Source organism: Henckelia pumila, chromosome 2 (assembly GCF_033568475.1).
Source record: "Henckelia pumila isolate YLH828 chromosome 2, ASM3356847v2, whole genome shotgun sequence".
In the NCBI taxonomy this organism is placed as follows: domain Eukaryota; kingdom Viridiplantae; phylum Streptophyta; class Magnoliopsida; order Lamiales; family Gesneriaceae; genus Henckelia; species Henckelia pumila.
The window spans coordinates 96705429-96722773 of record NC_133121.1 but is presented as its reverse complement, the minus strand read 5'-3'; the positions used below and the strand labels follow the sequence as shown (position 1 = coordinate 96722773).

The window sequence follows — 17345 nt, the reverse complement described above, 5'->3', positions numbered from 1 at the left end:
ACTTATAAAATGACTCTAAAATAATACCAAATATGAGACTGAATTATAAATATTTTAGACGGAAGAAGCAGCTAATGCAACTGATTGCGTAATAATAATAATAAATAAACAAACAAACAAACAAATAAATAAAACAGCTGTTTTGGTTTGTACTTTAGTGTCAATAGTCGAGACTTTTGAGATTCGTGACTAGAAATTGTAATGAGTCACATTAAACCTACCTCGACAGATGGGTCTAGAACCGACTAAGTGGGTCTGGGGCGGGTCTCAGGTTTGGTCAAATCCGTTTTGAACTCGTCCCGTAAAAATATATATTTATATATAAATTTAAAATATATAAATGTATTTATAAATATAAAATATATATGTAATATTAATAATTACTATTTTTGTAATAAATAATTAATAATTTATTTATAATTTTAATTTATAATATTTTTGAATTGAAATGAATTTTTTTTATTATGACTAGCATTCGTTGCACGCGATGCGTGCATATACATAATTTTTTTATGTTATTTAATTTTCATATTATTTTAGAATTCACATGATGAATTAGATATTTAAAATGTTAAGAGTGATAATTATATGATCTAAATTTTTCAAAAAAAATATATCTAAATCTAAAATTCAAAAATACAAACAAAAATGGCGAGTGTCATTTTGATAAATAATATTGTTTTTAGTGGCTAAAAAAAGGAGATTATATAAAAATGACTAATTTATCTAATAATTTTGGTTTTGTTAAAAATTAAATTAGGATATAATCGTAATTTCATCTCAAGATTCACCAATCAATTAAAAGTTAGTTAATTATAGAGTTTTTACTATAATAATATAGTAAGATATGTTTAATATGAAAATATATCATTATAACTTTTTTGTTAATAATTATTAATTAAATACAATTTGATGAATTTTAACTTGTGACAATTTTTTTGTCCTAAAAATTATCAATATAAACTTGAAATTAAAATTAATGATTTTTGTTAATTTTTAATGTTTTAAATTTTTTTATTTAATAAATTTAAAATTATATAATTTTTTATGAGTCCAATGGATCTAATTCAGATTGGACCCGTTGGGTTCACGGGATGAAAGGCAGGTGGGGTCTCGGATTTAGTCAAACCCACCCCGTTGTCATCCTTATGAACACTGAATTTTTACAAAAAAAAAAAAACAAACAAACAAACAAATAAATCGTCACCGCTGGCCATCGTCATCATGCGAAATGTACGTAAACGTAATTAAAGTAATAAGACACGAGAAATTAAATAACGAAAAATAATATTTTTTAAAAAAAATTGCATGTTTCTGTTTTTTTCTTCTTTAAATAAAATAAAGAGTGAAATTGTCCTATTTGGTAGCACTTACTTATCGAGATTTGGATTGTTTCTTTTGTATTCTTTTCTTTTTATATTATTCGCTGAAATGCATTTTTATACTTCTATTTTATTTATGTACATAACTATTTTATTTTATTTTATTTCATGTGTAAGTCTCTTTTAAAACGATGTCATAGATTTATTTAATAATTTTGTCATAGACTCTACAAAAATGTTGAAATTTAAGAAATGTATAATTTGTAATTAATATCCAAATATTTTACAGTATGATTTAATTAACAGTATTTCATCAATACTAATGATCGATATATTCGAGCAGCAGCACAAGTAAAATTACATATTGTACATGAGATTGTTTTTTTTTTTTTTTTTGAAGTACATGAGATTGTTATTCACGTCTCCAATTTTTGTTAGTTATACGCCACATTCATCATTTATAACATAACTTAAAATAACAACTTATCGATTTATCCATATTTCTCATTTTTCCGTTTAATATTGTCATATTGAAGCATAAATAAACATTAATCCTCTTTTCAATGTAAAGAGGAAAAGAATTCCTCGCATATATATTGTCATAATAGCATTTGTCATACGCATAAAATATATGATTTCTTTTCCAGTAAAAAAAGCTATAAATTTGTCAATGTATATAAAAAACGATATTGAGCATGTCATTTATACAAAATGTAATTTACGGATTAATGTCATGTTTATAATTGTATCATTTGAGTACAACATTAGTTTGATTATTTTTCATTAATGTCAAGATTAAAACGTGAATTTGTTTCTAAAGGTAGCAACTCATCAACCGAAGATACTAAGATCAAACTTCTCCTGGCTCGGAGTTAACTTCAGATTTTGGAAACAAATACCTCTGAAGCCCCATCTTGTCGACCTACACGGGATTGACATTTACATATTACCACATCGTCGGTCAATAGTCGACACTCACAGGGTGTTTACTGTGTACCAGTCAGTGCAGCTAAAAAACCATGGAACAATGTTTCATCGAAAGATGTCGTAGGATCATCAGCTCATCCATCTTGCCCCGGTATAGTATCTGGAAGAGAGGGAAGAACTTCCTTGGTGTGTAATTGGCGCGCTAACCTGTGGCCGCACAAGGGTTGAAACATACGAGGTTAGAGCACTGCCTTGATATGGTACTTGACTCTGTAAAGATAACTGATGGTGCTCACTTCCCAAACTGGTGACTTGATCTTGCGAAATCCTGCTTCCTTGAACATGATGGGCGGTCTCCCGTATGGTCCAATATCTAGAAGTAAAAGTTCAAAATCAGCAAGATGTTTTTCATGTAACTTTGTAGTCGATTGCTGCTCCAAGATATTCTCATCACTTGTAACTTTGTATTCGTGTGAATTCATGCCAAAATATAAATAGAAGAAATTCATGTTTCAACTACTTTAAATCAAGTACTTCAACAGGAAAATTGGAAAAATTAAGGAAACCATAGACGAAAAATTAAATAAATGCATTCTAGATATTCACATAAATAAAAATATATATGCCAAAAAATAAGAAATTAGAACCGTGAGACACAAGAATTGCAAACAAATCAATCAACATTAATTGTAACAATCAATGGCCAAAACTTATTTTTCAAAAGGTTGACATGAAACTCCAACCGTCTGTCAACATCATCAAAAGTTAGGAAAGAGGGGGAGGATATACCTTGAATACGGATCCTCAAACTGATTGGGTAAACTTTCAGGAATGTATGGTTGATGAGCACTGGCAACATAATAATTGCTGGAAACCGGCAAGCCTTGATGATCTGAATTTGCTTGTGCGTGACTGACATATGCTGCTGTTCTTTGGCCTACATGCTGTGGAAAAGACACATTCGGGACAATTTGATGCTGCACAAGTTGTGGAGAATGACCATATTGCATTCCAGCAAAATATCTATTCTCCAAAGCTGGCAACTGAGATGTGTACTTAAACTGATCTTCAGTAACTGCACGAGGTATTGCCAGTGATAGAGGCTTGTTTGACAAGGTTGGTGGAGCTAGTTGAGATGATGACATAGAAAGAGGGCGAAATGATGACAACAACTTGCTAACCTACAGCGGAAATAAAGTCTCTTTACTAAGTTACAACCATTCATAGAAATACTATCCTAGTGTGCATAAGATAACGAAAATCACAGTTAGTCAGTTGCACAAGTCTTACTTGATGTCCATTGAGTTCTTGGTCAAATTTTGAACCCCTATAGTTCTCCCTTATAACATGTTTGAGAGAACTCTCATGAAGCGGAAGACACTCCTTGAAAATTCTAAACTTCACCTGAAAGAAAGAAGAGAAGAAGAACCTCATCTCACAAGAAAAAATTCTACCTTGTCACTGTATCAAATAACAGTTAATGTTTAAAAGAAGGGGTATATAATGGCCTCCTTCATGATTTAATAAATTATATTGCCAAATTACAAAGAGGATAGCTAGCTTGGGGCTAAAGTTCAAAGATGAAACTAGAAGTACCTTAGTACATAGACTTCCCTGAGATAAGACCTTACATCGAAGAGAACTTTGGACATGCAATCAAGTGACCAACAATTAAACAACGTACCTGCACTGGAAATTTTCCTCCGAAAGCAGCCGGTTCCATATTGAGTTGACCAGTGGAGGTAGCCTCATATATGCCGTATAGAAGCTTTAATTCAAAATCAAACAAAAAAAGCTTCGCGCCAGGCTTTATCTTCTCAACCGCAGCCATTTTTCCCATAGGAAGTCCAAAAACACGGTACTGGTAACAATCTGACTTTGTACTAGAACTACACATGAATATAAAACCAGAAAGTGTTTCCTTTTTTTTCTCTTTGCCCATTGATAAACCACCATTTATGTCCAAAGCATGGTTGGAAGAAGTTGCATCTGCAGGATTGGTAAGATGGTCTGCTATGGGAGCAATACTATCTGTAGGCTTGATCTTTGGAACGTTCACTTTTTTTATTTTAGCACTTGGTTGGCCAATATTTTTGCCATTCCTTTTAGACTTCTTGCCTCTTCCCCTGGCCATAATCAAAGCGCTACAGTGGAAAAGAAACATATTAAAAGAAAGCAAACAAAAAGGAAATCAATACCAGTTGTCAAAAATGTGCAACACCAAACACTGATTTGCATCCTAAGGAGCAGTTAAGAAACTTCTATTACCTCAAAGGTAACGAAAAATGCTCTTACGACCACGAAATTCAAACTGAAGTTAGATCGCAAAAAAGATAAACAAATCCCTAGCTAGCAGCTGGTATTTCTCCCTAGCCTAAGGTAGTCATGCTCAAGCAACACAAATAACAGATAGACCCACAAATATTTTCCCCTTCACATTTTTATTTCATGCCCTGTTTCTAGACACTTCTTAGGCTTGTGACTCCAGGGTCTGTATAGATTTAGGCCCAATAATAATTGAGTATGGGTCTGTAACAGTGAATGTGGTTCAACTTCATCTATCAGGAAAACTTCCTCGATGCTTAAACAATTAACAGTGTTGATAACATAGTTTGTTAAAAAGTGATATTGATATCTGTCCTTTCTTGTTTCTTTGTTTTGGGTACAACATCAAGAAAAATGTGCTTGTAAGCAATTCAGATTTAGATTATAGAAAATCGAGATTTCTTCCCAAATCTCACAATGGCCACTCTTAAACTCTATGGTCTCGGTTTACCCACTTGAGCAATAATTGAACTATCAAAATAATTTTCCATGACGGTATAACTATTTTCAAACCATCTTATTCTGGTGTCTTGTTCTAATTCTACAAACAACCTTGTCCAAAGCTTTAAGTTTGCAAAGACTACAAGCCACAACATAAGACATTTGATAATTATGAACCCATACCTCATGAAAAACTGTATGTAGAAGGCATTTGAAAAATTGTCCATGCTATACTTTGTGAAGTCAATGAAGCTTTTGTTAAGGTGAAAAAAAGAATCTTAAGCGGACTCAAGAAGCTTGAGCTCAGCACAAATTCATGAGATTCACATTATGTTAATATTTAACCATTTAATTTCGAAATGGGGAGTAACTTATACAATACTCTGAGGGTAGAGCTTCACAACTTCAGCTCCATCTATGATTTAACGTTAGTAAAACTGTTTAAATAAATATATGCTTATCAACAGCTTAATAACAGAAAACAGACTTGATGAAGTAACTTTGTGAAGCCAAAGGTGGTGCCCTTAACGTGTATGCCTGGTCCAATTCATAAAATGGTTCTGGTTTAAACACTTAAACAATTTTACAGCCTATCAAGATACAATTTCCTCCATCATCTAAAATGAACCATTTTCTTTTTCTTTTCTTTTTTTTTTTGAGGTAAAACCATTTTCTTTGTTAAAACACTATTATGATGTATCCATTCATCAATTACATGCAGTGCCGATGACACCACAACAAGCCATGATCATATTCGGTTCCATTTCAAACTCGTTGGTTATCCTCCACTGCTCTGCATTATTTTATCAGCTTTCATCCCATGAGAGAAGAGCAGCAAACATCAGTCAAAACCATTCCAAAATATATCAACGTTGAAATTATCGAAATTCTATTTTTTAGATATAAGAAACGAAGAAATTACCGAAATTCTGTTACACTGGATTTCATTTAATCCTATATGTGATCAACATCTCAATCATCAACTCCTCTGACCAAATTAAAGGTTTCTATTCCAAACATTCGGTATAAAATCATCCGAAACTCAAAATATATCCTATTCCCAGCCCCAATATCACATAATAGGGTTTTGAATTTGTTACTTTCTTCGAGGGGAAAGTTGTTTTGTCCTTCAGTTTTTCGTTTAATACTCAAGATAAATTCCCTACTGCCTGGCTGCAGCCGCTTTACATAGCTGGTCCTCTATAATTTACTTAAAAATAGATACTAAAACAGCTAATTTCATTAAAATTTACCAAGATCGTTTGAAGTTTGAAGTTTGAACATTAAACCAAGCTTAAATTATGACTGGACAATTAATGTTACTCCCCAGCATGCCAATGCAGCTGGACTTACTCTGATCACAGGGAAGACAGAACGGATTAAGGGAACATACCCAGACCTAACTGCAACGTGCTAAGGAGATAAACAAGACCGACCACATCGATTGAAAATCCAGTAACTAAAAAGGGTTATTACAGTCATTATTGCTGTTTTTTGGGTGTGCACGAGCGAGAAAATCCTTGCTCTCAAATGGAAAAGGTTTCGAATTACGAAACAAGCCAAAACGAGGGGCCAACACATCACTCAGCCCACCAAAGCATTTCGAGTTGTCCGCTTTATCTCAACCAGAACCGCTCCTCGTCAAATCAAAATACATGAAACTAGCAAAAAAGATAACGGCACAGGCGAAAACAGCACTAACCTCAACATATTCATCCAGCAAATCACACAGTCGAAAACAAGGCACAAGATCCGTGAGGGTATCAACACATTCGCAGCCACATTTAAAACCCCCCTTTGCCCAATAATTAGAAAGCGATCGAGAATTTATCCCTAGAATAACAGGATTACAGAATAATGCAAGGCGAAATTTCATGGGTACCTGTGAAAAATTTCGGTTCAAATCAGGGGTTCTGCTACTGCTAGTGGGACTGAAACCAATCAGGCGGTCGGCGACACGGAAGGGTGCTGTCAGATTTCTGAACAAGGATAAGCATATCTCAGGCGTATAGCTTAGGCCGGTTTAGATAATCATTTTACTTTTAAAAATGTGTTTTTTTTAAGTTGGTTTTCAATAATTTTGCATTTGAATAAATATATTAAAAATAATTTTTTAAGTTGAGTTTAAAAAACGCATTTGAAAATTTATAAATATGAGTTTTTTAAAAAAAAACATTTATTTTGGCCTACTGCCAGTTTGGATACAGAAACTAAAAGATTAAAAAAATACTTAAATAAATTTAGTTTTTTAAAATGTTTTTATTTTAAAAAGCAGAAGTGATTTTGGAGTTTGGATAAATAAAAAAGTGCTTCTATTTAAAGTTTTAAGTATGTTCTTTTTATGTGTTTTTTAAAAATATTTTTTGTTAGGGTGTAATAATTATCCTTATTTGGTTGAACGATCGAACCATAGCGTTGGCGCTGCTGTGCGATTAAAAAGATTTGAATTGCACCATCACCATCAGCTATAGTTTTTGGTAAAGCGGTAAGCGTTCGGCCCTACAATTGGTATCAGACTCAAGGTCATGAGTTCGATTCCCATTGATTGCAAGAAATGCAATTGTTGGGGTGCAATAATTGTCCTGCTTGATTGAGCGATCGAATCGTGACGCTTGTGTTGCCGTACGATTTAAAAATATTTGAATTGTACCATTACCACCATTTTTTTTGTTTTCAATCGAGTCTATATAAAAATTTTCAATCGAAAAGCATGACCACCATTCTGCAATAGCATTTTTTGCGTTAAGTAGACGATAGCGATTTCTTCGAGTCTTTTGCAATTCGGCGGTTGGAATTTGGAGCCCGCTCTCGCAGAAAAAATGTATGAGTTTGGGCACGTTTAAAAATTTTGTGCTGGTGCGATTTTAAATTTGGTTGCAGATTGGGATTTAGAAGGTTTGGAGGTGCTGATGGTGTTATCTAGGCTTCCATGAGGATGTTCAAATTATCCGACAAAATTTATGGTAAATATATAGGGATAATTTATGAGGGTTTTTTGGGCATGATAATACAAAAAATTAATCATTCAAATTAAAATCATACCAAACATCATATATTTTATAATATTATATTATTTATCTTTGGCACCGTTTGATTCGATGATATGATAAATAATACTTGAATAAGTAATATAATGTAATATAAAATAAATATAAAATGATAGTTAATTTTGTATTTGATTTGATTGAAAGATTATAGTTTATTTGATTTGATTGATTGAATTTTATATTAAAAATATAAATTACCATTTTATCCTTTTAAGAATAAATAAAATATGAATAATATTATTTATAAGGGTAATACAATAATTTAAATTCAATGATTTGATTGATGTAAGATAAATGATTAATTATTTGATTAATGTAAAATAAATAATTAATAGATGAATAAATAATATGACGAGAAGAACGCGGGATTAGATAGGATAAGTTGTATAAGTACTCATTGTACTTCTAATCATTTTTGTTATATATCCTTCGAGTATCTTATCATTTGAATCAAACGATGCTTATAAAGTATATTATAGCCCATTATATTCTACTTTTAAATCTTTCATATTTTCATCTGGCCCACAAAAATTCTCAAATTTATAAAAAATTTGTTGTGGTCACCTATTTGAGAATTAATTTCTCGCATAATTTTCATATAAATACTTGATTATTAATGGAAACTTGACTGAATTGTACATTTGTACTTAAAAATATATTAATAAATAGCACGTAGTTTTTATTCAGCTGACTTTGGAAGGTATTTCATTAATTACATTTCCCCAACAAACCCCAGAAAACACGTCGTTCTTGCATGTCTCGCTAATATTTTACTCTTTTCGTGTCAAATACATAGTCCTACTTTTTTTTCCCCAGATTAAGAAAAAATTATTGGGAAAATAAATTTTATACAAACTTCATATTTTATCCCTATTTAATATATTAAAAAATGATTGCACAATTTTCAAAGTGTAATTAATAGGGGTATATTAGTAAAGAAGTGTAAAAAAATATTACTAGATATGTTATTTGACTATATATTTAGGACAAACAAAAAAAAACGTGAACTATATAATTAAGACGGATAAAGTATCTCTGTTTGATTCACATGTACGCAGCACGTTAATTTCTCAATACGATTAAAAACGGTGTCAACAAACTATATTATATATTTTAAACAACCTAAAAAAATCTATATAATTGAGACTAGAGTTGAGAAGCATTAAAATTAAACATATTACTAGTGTGTTAGTGTACGTATTGCGTGCTTTGTAAATGTACACTTTTCCCCTGTGAAATTTTAATAGGCATATTCAACCCTAACCTTTTAAAAAATTAGCACACTCGCCCCATCAGATGAGTGATTGTTGTGCACGCGCCCCTCATGCGACTGGACAAATATTTTGATATTTTTTTTTGCACCAAATACCCCTGTGAAATATTAAAAATGCAATTTTGACCCATGTGAAAATAATTTTTAAAAATCTATTCAACCCATAATACACAATTTTTAATAAAATCCAATTATAAATATTTAGCAAACATTTTTTGTTTTATTAATTTTTATTTTTTATTTTAAATGTATTATCATTAATTAATTATTTTCTAAAAAATATTATTACTTTATAATGTTATCATTATTTTATTAAACTTACTTCGTATTTCTAACTTTTCCATTAAACATGCATTCATAAATAAGTATTTAAATAATTTCAAGTACCAAAATATTGAACTAAACCAATAAGTTCAAGCATATTGATTTTTAATTTAGGACTATATATTATTGAACCAAAATTAAAAATTTTCGAGAATATGCATTGCACAATTTGTAATAAATAATTAAAAAATAACATGCTTATATAATTCTAATTTGAAAAAGTAACATTCATGAACTTATCATTTGGTTCAATATTTTGGTATTTTTAGATATTTAAATTCTTATTTATGAATCATGTTTAATGAAGAAGTTGAAAACACGAAATGATTTGATAAAAATAATGATAACGAGATAAAGTAATAATTTTTTTTAAAAATAAATTAATTATAAATTATAAATTTAAAATAAAAATAAAAATAAATAAAATTAAAAATGTTTGAAAAATATTTTATAATTAGATCTTAATAAATATTGTGTATTATTATTTAATGCAAATTCTGTAATGCATTTTAAAAAATTTAAATTTTGGTTCAAAAATCTATAATCCTAAATTGAAAAGTAATATGCATGAAATTATCATTTTAATTTAATATTTTGGTACTTTTTAAATCTCTCAAAAAAAAATATTTTTTGGAAAATAATTATATAATCATAATAAATTTAAAATTAAAAATAATATTAATAAACGAAAAGTGTTTGCTAAATATTATATAATTAGATTTTAATAAAAAATATGTATTATGGGTTGAATAAATTTAAAAATTATTTTCACAGGGGTCAAATATGCATTTTTAATATTTCACAAGGGTATTTGATGCAAAAAAAAAAAATCAAAATATTTGCCCAGTCGCATGAAGGGCGCGTGCGCAATAGTCACTCATCTGATGGGGCGAGTGTGCTAATTTTTTTAAAGGTTATGATTGAAGATGCCTATTAAAATTTCACAGGGGAGAAGTGTGCATTTTCAATATTTCACAGGGGTGTTTGTGGCAAATAACTCTATATTGTTGCAAGGCTTTTTTATTAAACTAATATAAAATTAATAAAAAAATATTAAAATATTGCATTGTGTGAAAGGTTACCAAAGTAGTGTTCGTTTTTTTTTAAAAAAAATGCACAGTGATTGATCGGCCGAATAAAATCGGCTGGACCAGCCGATTATTTATATATACTAGCAGTAGGGGCATACACATTGCATTTGTAACGAACAAACATCATGTTTTTTTTTTCGAAAGTGAAAAATGTGGGAGGTGGAAAAGTTGAAATGACATAAAATTAACATAATGGATTTTGAGATAGTCAAAATTGTGGTAGAAATTCTGATGAGAAAAAGTAGTTTTAGTTTTTTTTTTTTTTTGAGGTATATGGGAGAAAATAGTTGAAAAAGAATTTGGATGTATAGGGTATTTTTGGGCATTTGAAAAACAGACCAAGACACCAACAAATAATTTCTATGAGGTGCTCAAACTTAATTAATAACTAGCAACCGTGGCACACGCGTTGCGTGTGTAACGAAAAAATGTGGCAAACACGTTTGTGTATAACTTAATACATTTTCCGAAATAAGTTTAATTTAACGGAATCAAATATATAAGATAAACTAAAATATTTAAAACACATATATTTACACATGATCATGTACCTTTTAGAAAAGTGTTGAACTATAATAATTTAAAAATACAATCCTAATATATATACAATGTCATTGTTGCGTAAAATTCAATGTTATGTGTGATATTAGAATTTCTAGTAAAAAATATTTGTAAAAAGAAAAAAAAACAAATATATAATTTCACCAAATTCAACCGTATCGATTAAATGGTTCCATTACAAAATTTTCCCATGAACTTTTGTAGAACTGGATGTTAAGTGACCGCATAAAAATATTAACCCTAAAAAAGTGAGATTTTTTTTGTTTTTTTTACAATTGTGGTATATAAATAACAATTAGTTCATATAAAAATAAAATGACAAAAAAATATCATTGTCCGATAATATATAAATGTCATGTTATTAAGGAATATTTTCATGTTAGTTTTCTAATTATAATTTTATACATACTATCAAGTTAAATCATTTATGAAAATCAATAAATACCAATATCAATTCTCTGGTGTTGATAAGGACGATTATGACGGGTTGTTACATATATACACCTAAAATAAAGAGCAAATCTATATTATTATCAAATAATAAGTGAGTAAATGAAAAACTATTATTTAACAAAATAATTTAGAAAAAAAAACTGATATAAAACCAAATATATTCTTACAAATACGCATATATTCCCTTTTGAACTTCGATCGATGCACTTGCTTTCTCAAAGATGAAGGATTTTGTATTGTATATCAAGAGACTTATTTGAAAATGCAGCAGGTGTAATTATTTAAATAGTATCAAATAATCACATTAAAATGTGATAAAAAAAATTGTTAAATGAAGCATGAAACATTTTGAAAATCCACAAGTCATCTAGAAAATTTTAAAAAACATACTGTTTATTTACAATTTTTAACAGAGCCATGCTGCCAATAATCAAATGAATGGATTTGCCAAGCGGTGGTTTCTTCCATGTTCGATCTAGTAAATTTAAGTGTTGGTTTCAAATTGAACCTTTTCCTGTATGCATAAAACCAAGCGGTGGTTTATTCAATATAAAAATCACTTGAGGTTTTTGGTTGCACATAGTAAAGATAACACATATTCATGAAAATCAAATCAAATTTAGCAAGAGCCACAGAGATTACTTGGATTTTTGGGTTAATCGAGATGCATATCCATCAAACTCTGAGCATATACCGTATCTGAAAACAAACATCATAAATAAATAAACATCAAGCTAAAAATTGAAAGTGTCCACGTAAATATCTTAATACTCGCCAAATTGGAATTACTTCAAATAATAGATAAAAGCGCTAACATTAAACAATCGTGGTCATAGATTGTAGGAATAAATTCAATATAACTTAACAAAACTATAGAATGATAGAAGAAAAAGTATGAAGTTATTCGATGAAAATTGTTGGTTTCGGAATATATTTTGAAGGAGAAGTCAGAGAAGGGTGGTTAATATTTTGAAGGATTTGTGGGTTATGTGGCAGGAGAAAATGATGGAGAAATGGTTACCATTTTTACTCCACGTTTCACTACAAATTCGATAAGAAAAATAGGAATTAAGAGAAACAAATAAAAGTTAGGGCTGTTTTTGCGGAGAAAACTGTCCGTGCAAGTTATTTTTTATTAACATCATTTATTTGGTCAATATAAATAAGATTAAATTTAAATTTAATTTTTGACCATACCAACGTACCGATTCATTTTTCAGAGGGTTTCAAACTTAATAGAATAGAAATAGAAGAAAGAGATATATAAGTAAAATATAAGAAGAATCTGGTCAAATTTCTTTTTGAATCCGGATTCAAAAAGTTCCTTGATTCCCGGCTTTATGGATTCACGGGACTGTAAATTATATTATTGATGCCCGTGAATTATTATTCACGGACGGACATTCAAGGCAGTGCAATGAACGACACATTGACTGACATGTGTATATAGGAATGTTATTTTTTAAAATTTCAATGTCAAAATTCAAAACGCCAAACTTGTTCTCGCGACTCACTATCAACATTCACTCTCCGCACAAGATTCCTCTTCTCCATCTTGCCCTCCAAACGGACGGACATTCAAGGCAGTGCAATGAACGACACATGGACGTGCAATGATACCGATTATGTTCACTCACTCCTTTGTGATATTATTATTTCCTTTTTCGGTGTATTTGTTTATGTCGGGTCTTTGTTTTGAATGATTTTTTTTTTCTTGATTTGCTCGTATCTCATTGTGTTTGTGTTGAATGATTTAAGTTATTTAAGTCCATGTACATTTTGCTCCCTTGTGTTAATTATATATGTTGGGTCTTTTTGTTGGTTTGACCAGCTAGGGTTAAGCTTGACCTCTCTTTTCAAGGGGTGGTTCTGTCTTTACATGTCCGATGAACTACACATGAACTCTTTGAATTACCTCTTGTCGCTCTTCAGAATTCTTGTTTATGTTTCTCTCTATTAATTATTCAGGCTAGGGTTGTACAAAATGTTTTAATTATTTTTTATTTTCAGATAATGGAGCACCCTCCACTCTTCTGTTGGGTAAATGCGCAAGTTATGAATAATGCTGAACATATTAATCGCTGGATGGATCCCTTTAGCAATCTATTAAGGTGTTACTTGATAGCAAAACTGCTAGCTAGTAGTAAGTCTGTTTCTGTTGTTCTCAGCTTTTTTGGTTCTTCGTGCTTAAATGTTTGCTCTGTTGCATTTTTGGTGATTCTGCTTAATTTTATTTTAGAGCATAAAAATCAAATAAGAATTTTAATCGTGGATTAGGCCATCTATTAAAGAATGTGTAATTTCGGGAAAATCTAAGCATAAGAACCCGTCCAAATTATTCCTTTCTTTTTTTTTTAGGGAAAATCTAAGAAAACTCAAATAAATCTAACCGGTCACAATAATCTCAACACACAAACAAATATCCATTTTCTTGAAAACACTTCAACCAAATACAAAGATTTTTCCCACCACAGAACTCCAAGAAGGGAGTTTTCACGGCTGACTGCAATTCTAGATCTTAAGAAGTTGGAACTCGGAGTCGGTGGCAGATTTATGAGCGGCAAGTCTAATGGCGGAGCCAGAATTTTAAATCCATCCGGGCTAGAAATTTTCAACAAAAGACAAAATAATACATATACACAACAATTAAAATCATGAGTAAAAGATACTTCATCTCAAAAAGCTCCTCATAAACAATATTTTCAATAATTTTTGTATGAAACTCATATTATTTGAAAACCTTTGGCAAAAATCTCCATCGTCCTGCAAGAAATGATTGCCTGTCATTTTCATTTTCAAACAGTACACTATCATGGGCCCAGGGGTATACGTCGAAGGCGCAAAAAATTAGGCAAACTTAGGATTAAACGGTTATTCGAACGAGGCCTTAGTATTTTCCTTGCGCAAGCTATGTTCCTTATTCAAAGGTATGAGATGGCAATGGATGATTGCCTGGGCTCATCTATTAAGAGATGAGATAAATGTTTTGTGTGTTCTTGTTTTTTATGTATTGCATTTATGCTACCTTAGCCGCGGATTGATTGAATCTGGGCCAAATTGAATCCGATAGGATCGTATACAAAATACAAATCAAGTTCGCAAATACGAAAATGGGATTGAAACCGGCTGCTATATATTTCATTTTGGTGCTGTCTTGGGGTTGGTATAATTTGCGTACTCTTGCTGACATACGGTAGGAAATTAAATTGAACTTGTTGCTGGATAATTGGAATTGCCAAGCGTTGCGCGATACGAAAAATATCTCTGTTCTTTCTTGGAATAATGTGGAATAAGCATCCCCTTTAGCAGCCAACTGATCATGAGAAATGAGCTTACCCTCCCTCAAATTGTTAACTTGTAAGCCTGTTGTGTTCCACCATGCACACTTATTATTTTCAGTTCAAGAGATTTTGGAATGAAAAAGACAATTTTATCCTTAAATAAATCTTATTTGAATTAAAAAAAAATCCAAAATAAGATAAAAACCATTTTAACAATCGTCGACTTGATAATTGATTTCTCGACTGACGTAATCAACTGTTTTATTGCAACTTCAATTTTCCCTCCTTTTGCTCTTCAATTTTCCCTCCTTTTGCTCCTAAGAAGGAAGAAATTAATTCATCGTAGCACTCAACAGCAGCCAAAACCTGACCAGTCACGTATGAATTTGTTTTGTTTGTGTCCAAATTTCCTACCATTCGTCTGAATCCTAACATGCTAAAATGACATGTTTATTTATTTTTCTATACAGAAGGAATGTTTTCCAATGAAGGAAGAGAGAATGATCTTCGGTCACCACCACACCATGAGCCACGTACGTGTTTATCATGTTAGAATGTCTTACTTTTTTGTAATACTAACAAGTTTCTAAGATCAATTGCATCTTTCGATTCACAGATCAAATGTTGGTCATGGAACAAGTACCAAATGATCCGAAGTCACCATCACATCGTGAGCCATGTATATGTTCCGTCGTGGTAGAATTTCCCAAGTTTTCTGTGATCCTAACAACAAGCTAAAATCACTTGTTTTAATCTTTGATGATTAGTCGTTACTCTGGCTAAGCGCAGCTTGGAATCCAGACAAATGAAGAAGCGTCTGTTGATGCAGTTTCGAAGTCACCACCACATTGTGAGCCATGTATGTATCCGTCGTAGTAGAATTCCTTAAGTTTTCTGTGATCCTAACCACCACCTAAAATCACTTGTTTTAATATTTAATGGTTAGTCGTCACTCCGAAAAAAAATCATGAAGAAACGGCTGTATATTCTACACAGCAATTACGACGGACGCCACCCACTGGTATGGTCTATGTCTTTAATTAAATATGGTTTGTTCCATTTATTACATCTAGTTGACAATTTAATTTATTTCAACGTGTTTAAGAATATTGTTTGGAGGAGGAGCCGAAGATGATTTGTATTCAGTCACCTGACACCCGAGCGCAAGAGGAAGGTGCTGAGATCATCGAGTGTTTCGACCCCCTTTCAAGCATCCATGTATGAAGCCAATCCTACACTACAAGATCATGCGTTTGAGAAGCAGTACTTGCTTAGAGTCAGACATGATTGGGCCATGGTTGAGAGAGATATAAAGAAATATTTGGGCTGACAGTAACATGACAAACATGATCGAAAGTTTTTTCATATTCTTATGACCCCTGGGCAGTGGATAGAATATGACGTGAGTGACCCATATCAACAGATTTTGTTCCAATTGTCATTACATGCATGTGTATTGTGTTTTATACCTTTAACATATTTTTACTCCTCAGCATATGACAGAGTGTATGCAAGGCCTCCTCGGCTTGCAGAAGTTGTACCCCGACATATTAGTCGAAAATGTTGTTTTGATCGCACAGTTGTTCCAGACGAAGTACGCAAGCATGGACAAGCCAATTGACGTCGAGCAACTAACAAGCCACATTACTGGGTGTGTAGAAGATTGACCCTTATCCTCTTGGGGAGAATCGAGTTTGGCTCTAGCTCCTATCTATCTACCCAACCATTGGGTTAAGATGATGGTTTACATCAATGAACAAATAATTTACTTTCTGGATTCAGCAATAAGTGCGGTCACTCGGAGCAACTTTGACAAAGTTGCGAAGGACGTCATTAGCTTGGACCCCGAAACTCTCAGATCCCTGAAATTTGAAGGTGCAGAAAGGAGTTGGACGTGCCTTAGGTTGGGTACATTCCCTCGGCAGAAAAAAGGTCTTTCATTTATTTATTTTTCATCAATGTTGTGTACTATAATATTTAAGTAATTTTTGGTATAAATGAAAAGCTAATTATTTTTTAAGTGCAGTGACGAGTGTGGTTTGTATGCTTTGAGGGCAATTGCTGCTGAGATGTCCAATGGTGATATATATCAATTGAATGATGATGTCATGACCGATTTCAAAATATATTTGAGTATAACGATTTGGCTCAATAACTGATTCTTTCTACCTATTGATGAGATTTGATGGAGAACAAATTAATTATGCCCACCATCAAATCTCATCAATAGGTGGAAGAGACCAGTCATTGAGCCAAATTGTTATGGTCAAATATTTTCTGAAATCAGCCATGACATCATC

The 17345-nt window shown here is 31.6% G+C and overlaps 2 protein-coding genes across 5 annotated transcripts; one reads left to right on the top strand and one right to left on the bottom strand.

Moving 5' to 3' along the window:
- Positions 1–1973: 1973 nt before the first annotated feature.
- LOC140881637 (uncharacterized) lies at positions 1974–7037 on the bottom strand. 3 transcript variants are annotated; one of them, XM_073287108.1, is made up of 6 exons: positions 6898–7018; positions 6718–6810; positions 3934–4393; positions 3540–3653; positions 3039–3430; positions 1974–2622 (listed from the first exon to the last, which is right to left on the bottom strand). In XM_073287108.1, exons 2-6 carry the CDS (start codon positions 6729–6731, stop codon positions 2379–2381), a joined length of 1224 nt encoding a protein of 407 aa, XP_073143209.1. In that variant the 5' UTR covers positions 6732–6810; positions 6898–7018; the 3' UTR covers positions 1974–2378. The 3 variants fall into 3 exon arrangements, with proteins under 3 accessions (XP_073143209.1, XP_073143211.1, XP_073143210.1); XM_073287110.1 differs by lacking the exon at positions 6898–7018 and having other exon boundaries at positions 1974–2456; positions 2546–2622; positions 6718–6890; XM_073287109.1 differs by lacking the exon at positions 6718–6810 and having other exon boundaries at positions 6898–7037.
- A 6304-nt stretch (positions 7038–13341) lies between these two features.
- On the top strand, positions 13342–16675 carry LOC140885227 (uncharacterized). 2 transcript variants are annotated; one of them, XR_012150844.1, is made up of 7 exons: positions 13342–13907; positions 15516–15578; positions 15662–15724; positions 15813–15904; positions 15992–16066; positions 16151–16447; positions 16539–16675. XR_012150844.1 is itself a non-coding variant. In XM_073292174.1 (6 exons), exons 1-6 carry the CDS (start codon positions 13778–13780, stop codon positions 16178–16180), a joined length of 453 nt encoding a protein of 150 aa, XP_073148275.1. In that variant the 5' UTR covers positions 13342–13777; the 3' UTR covers positions 16181–16675. The 2 variants fall into 2 exon arrangements, 1 of the variants encoding a protein (XP_073148275.1); XM_073292174.1 differs by having other exon boundaries at positions 16151–16675.
- Positions 16676–17345: the final 670 nt, after the last annotated feature.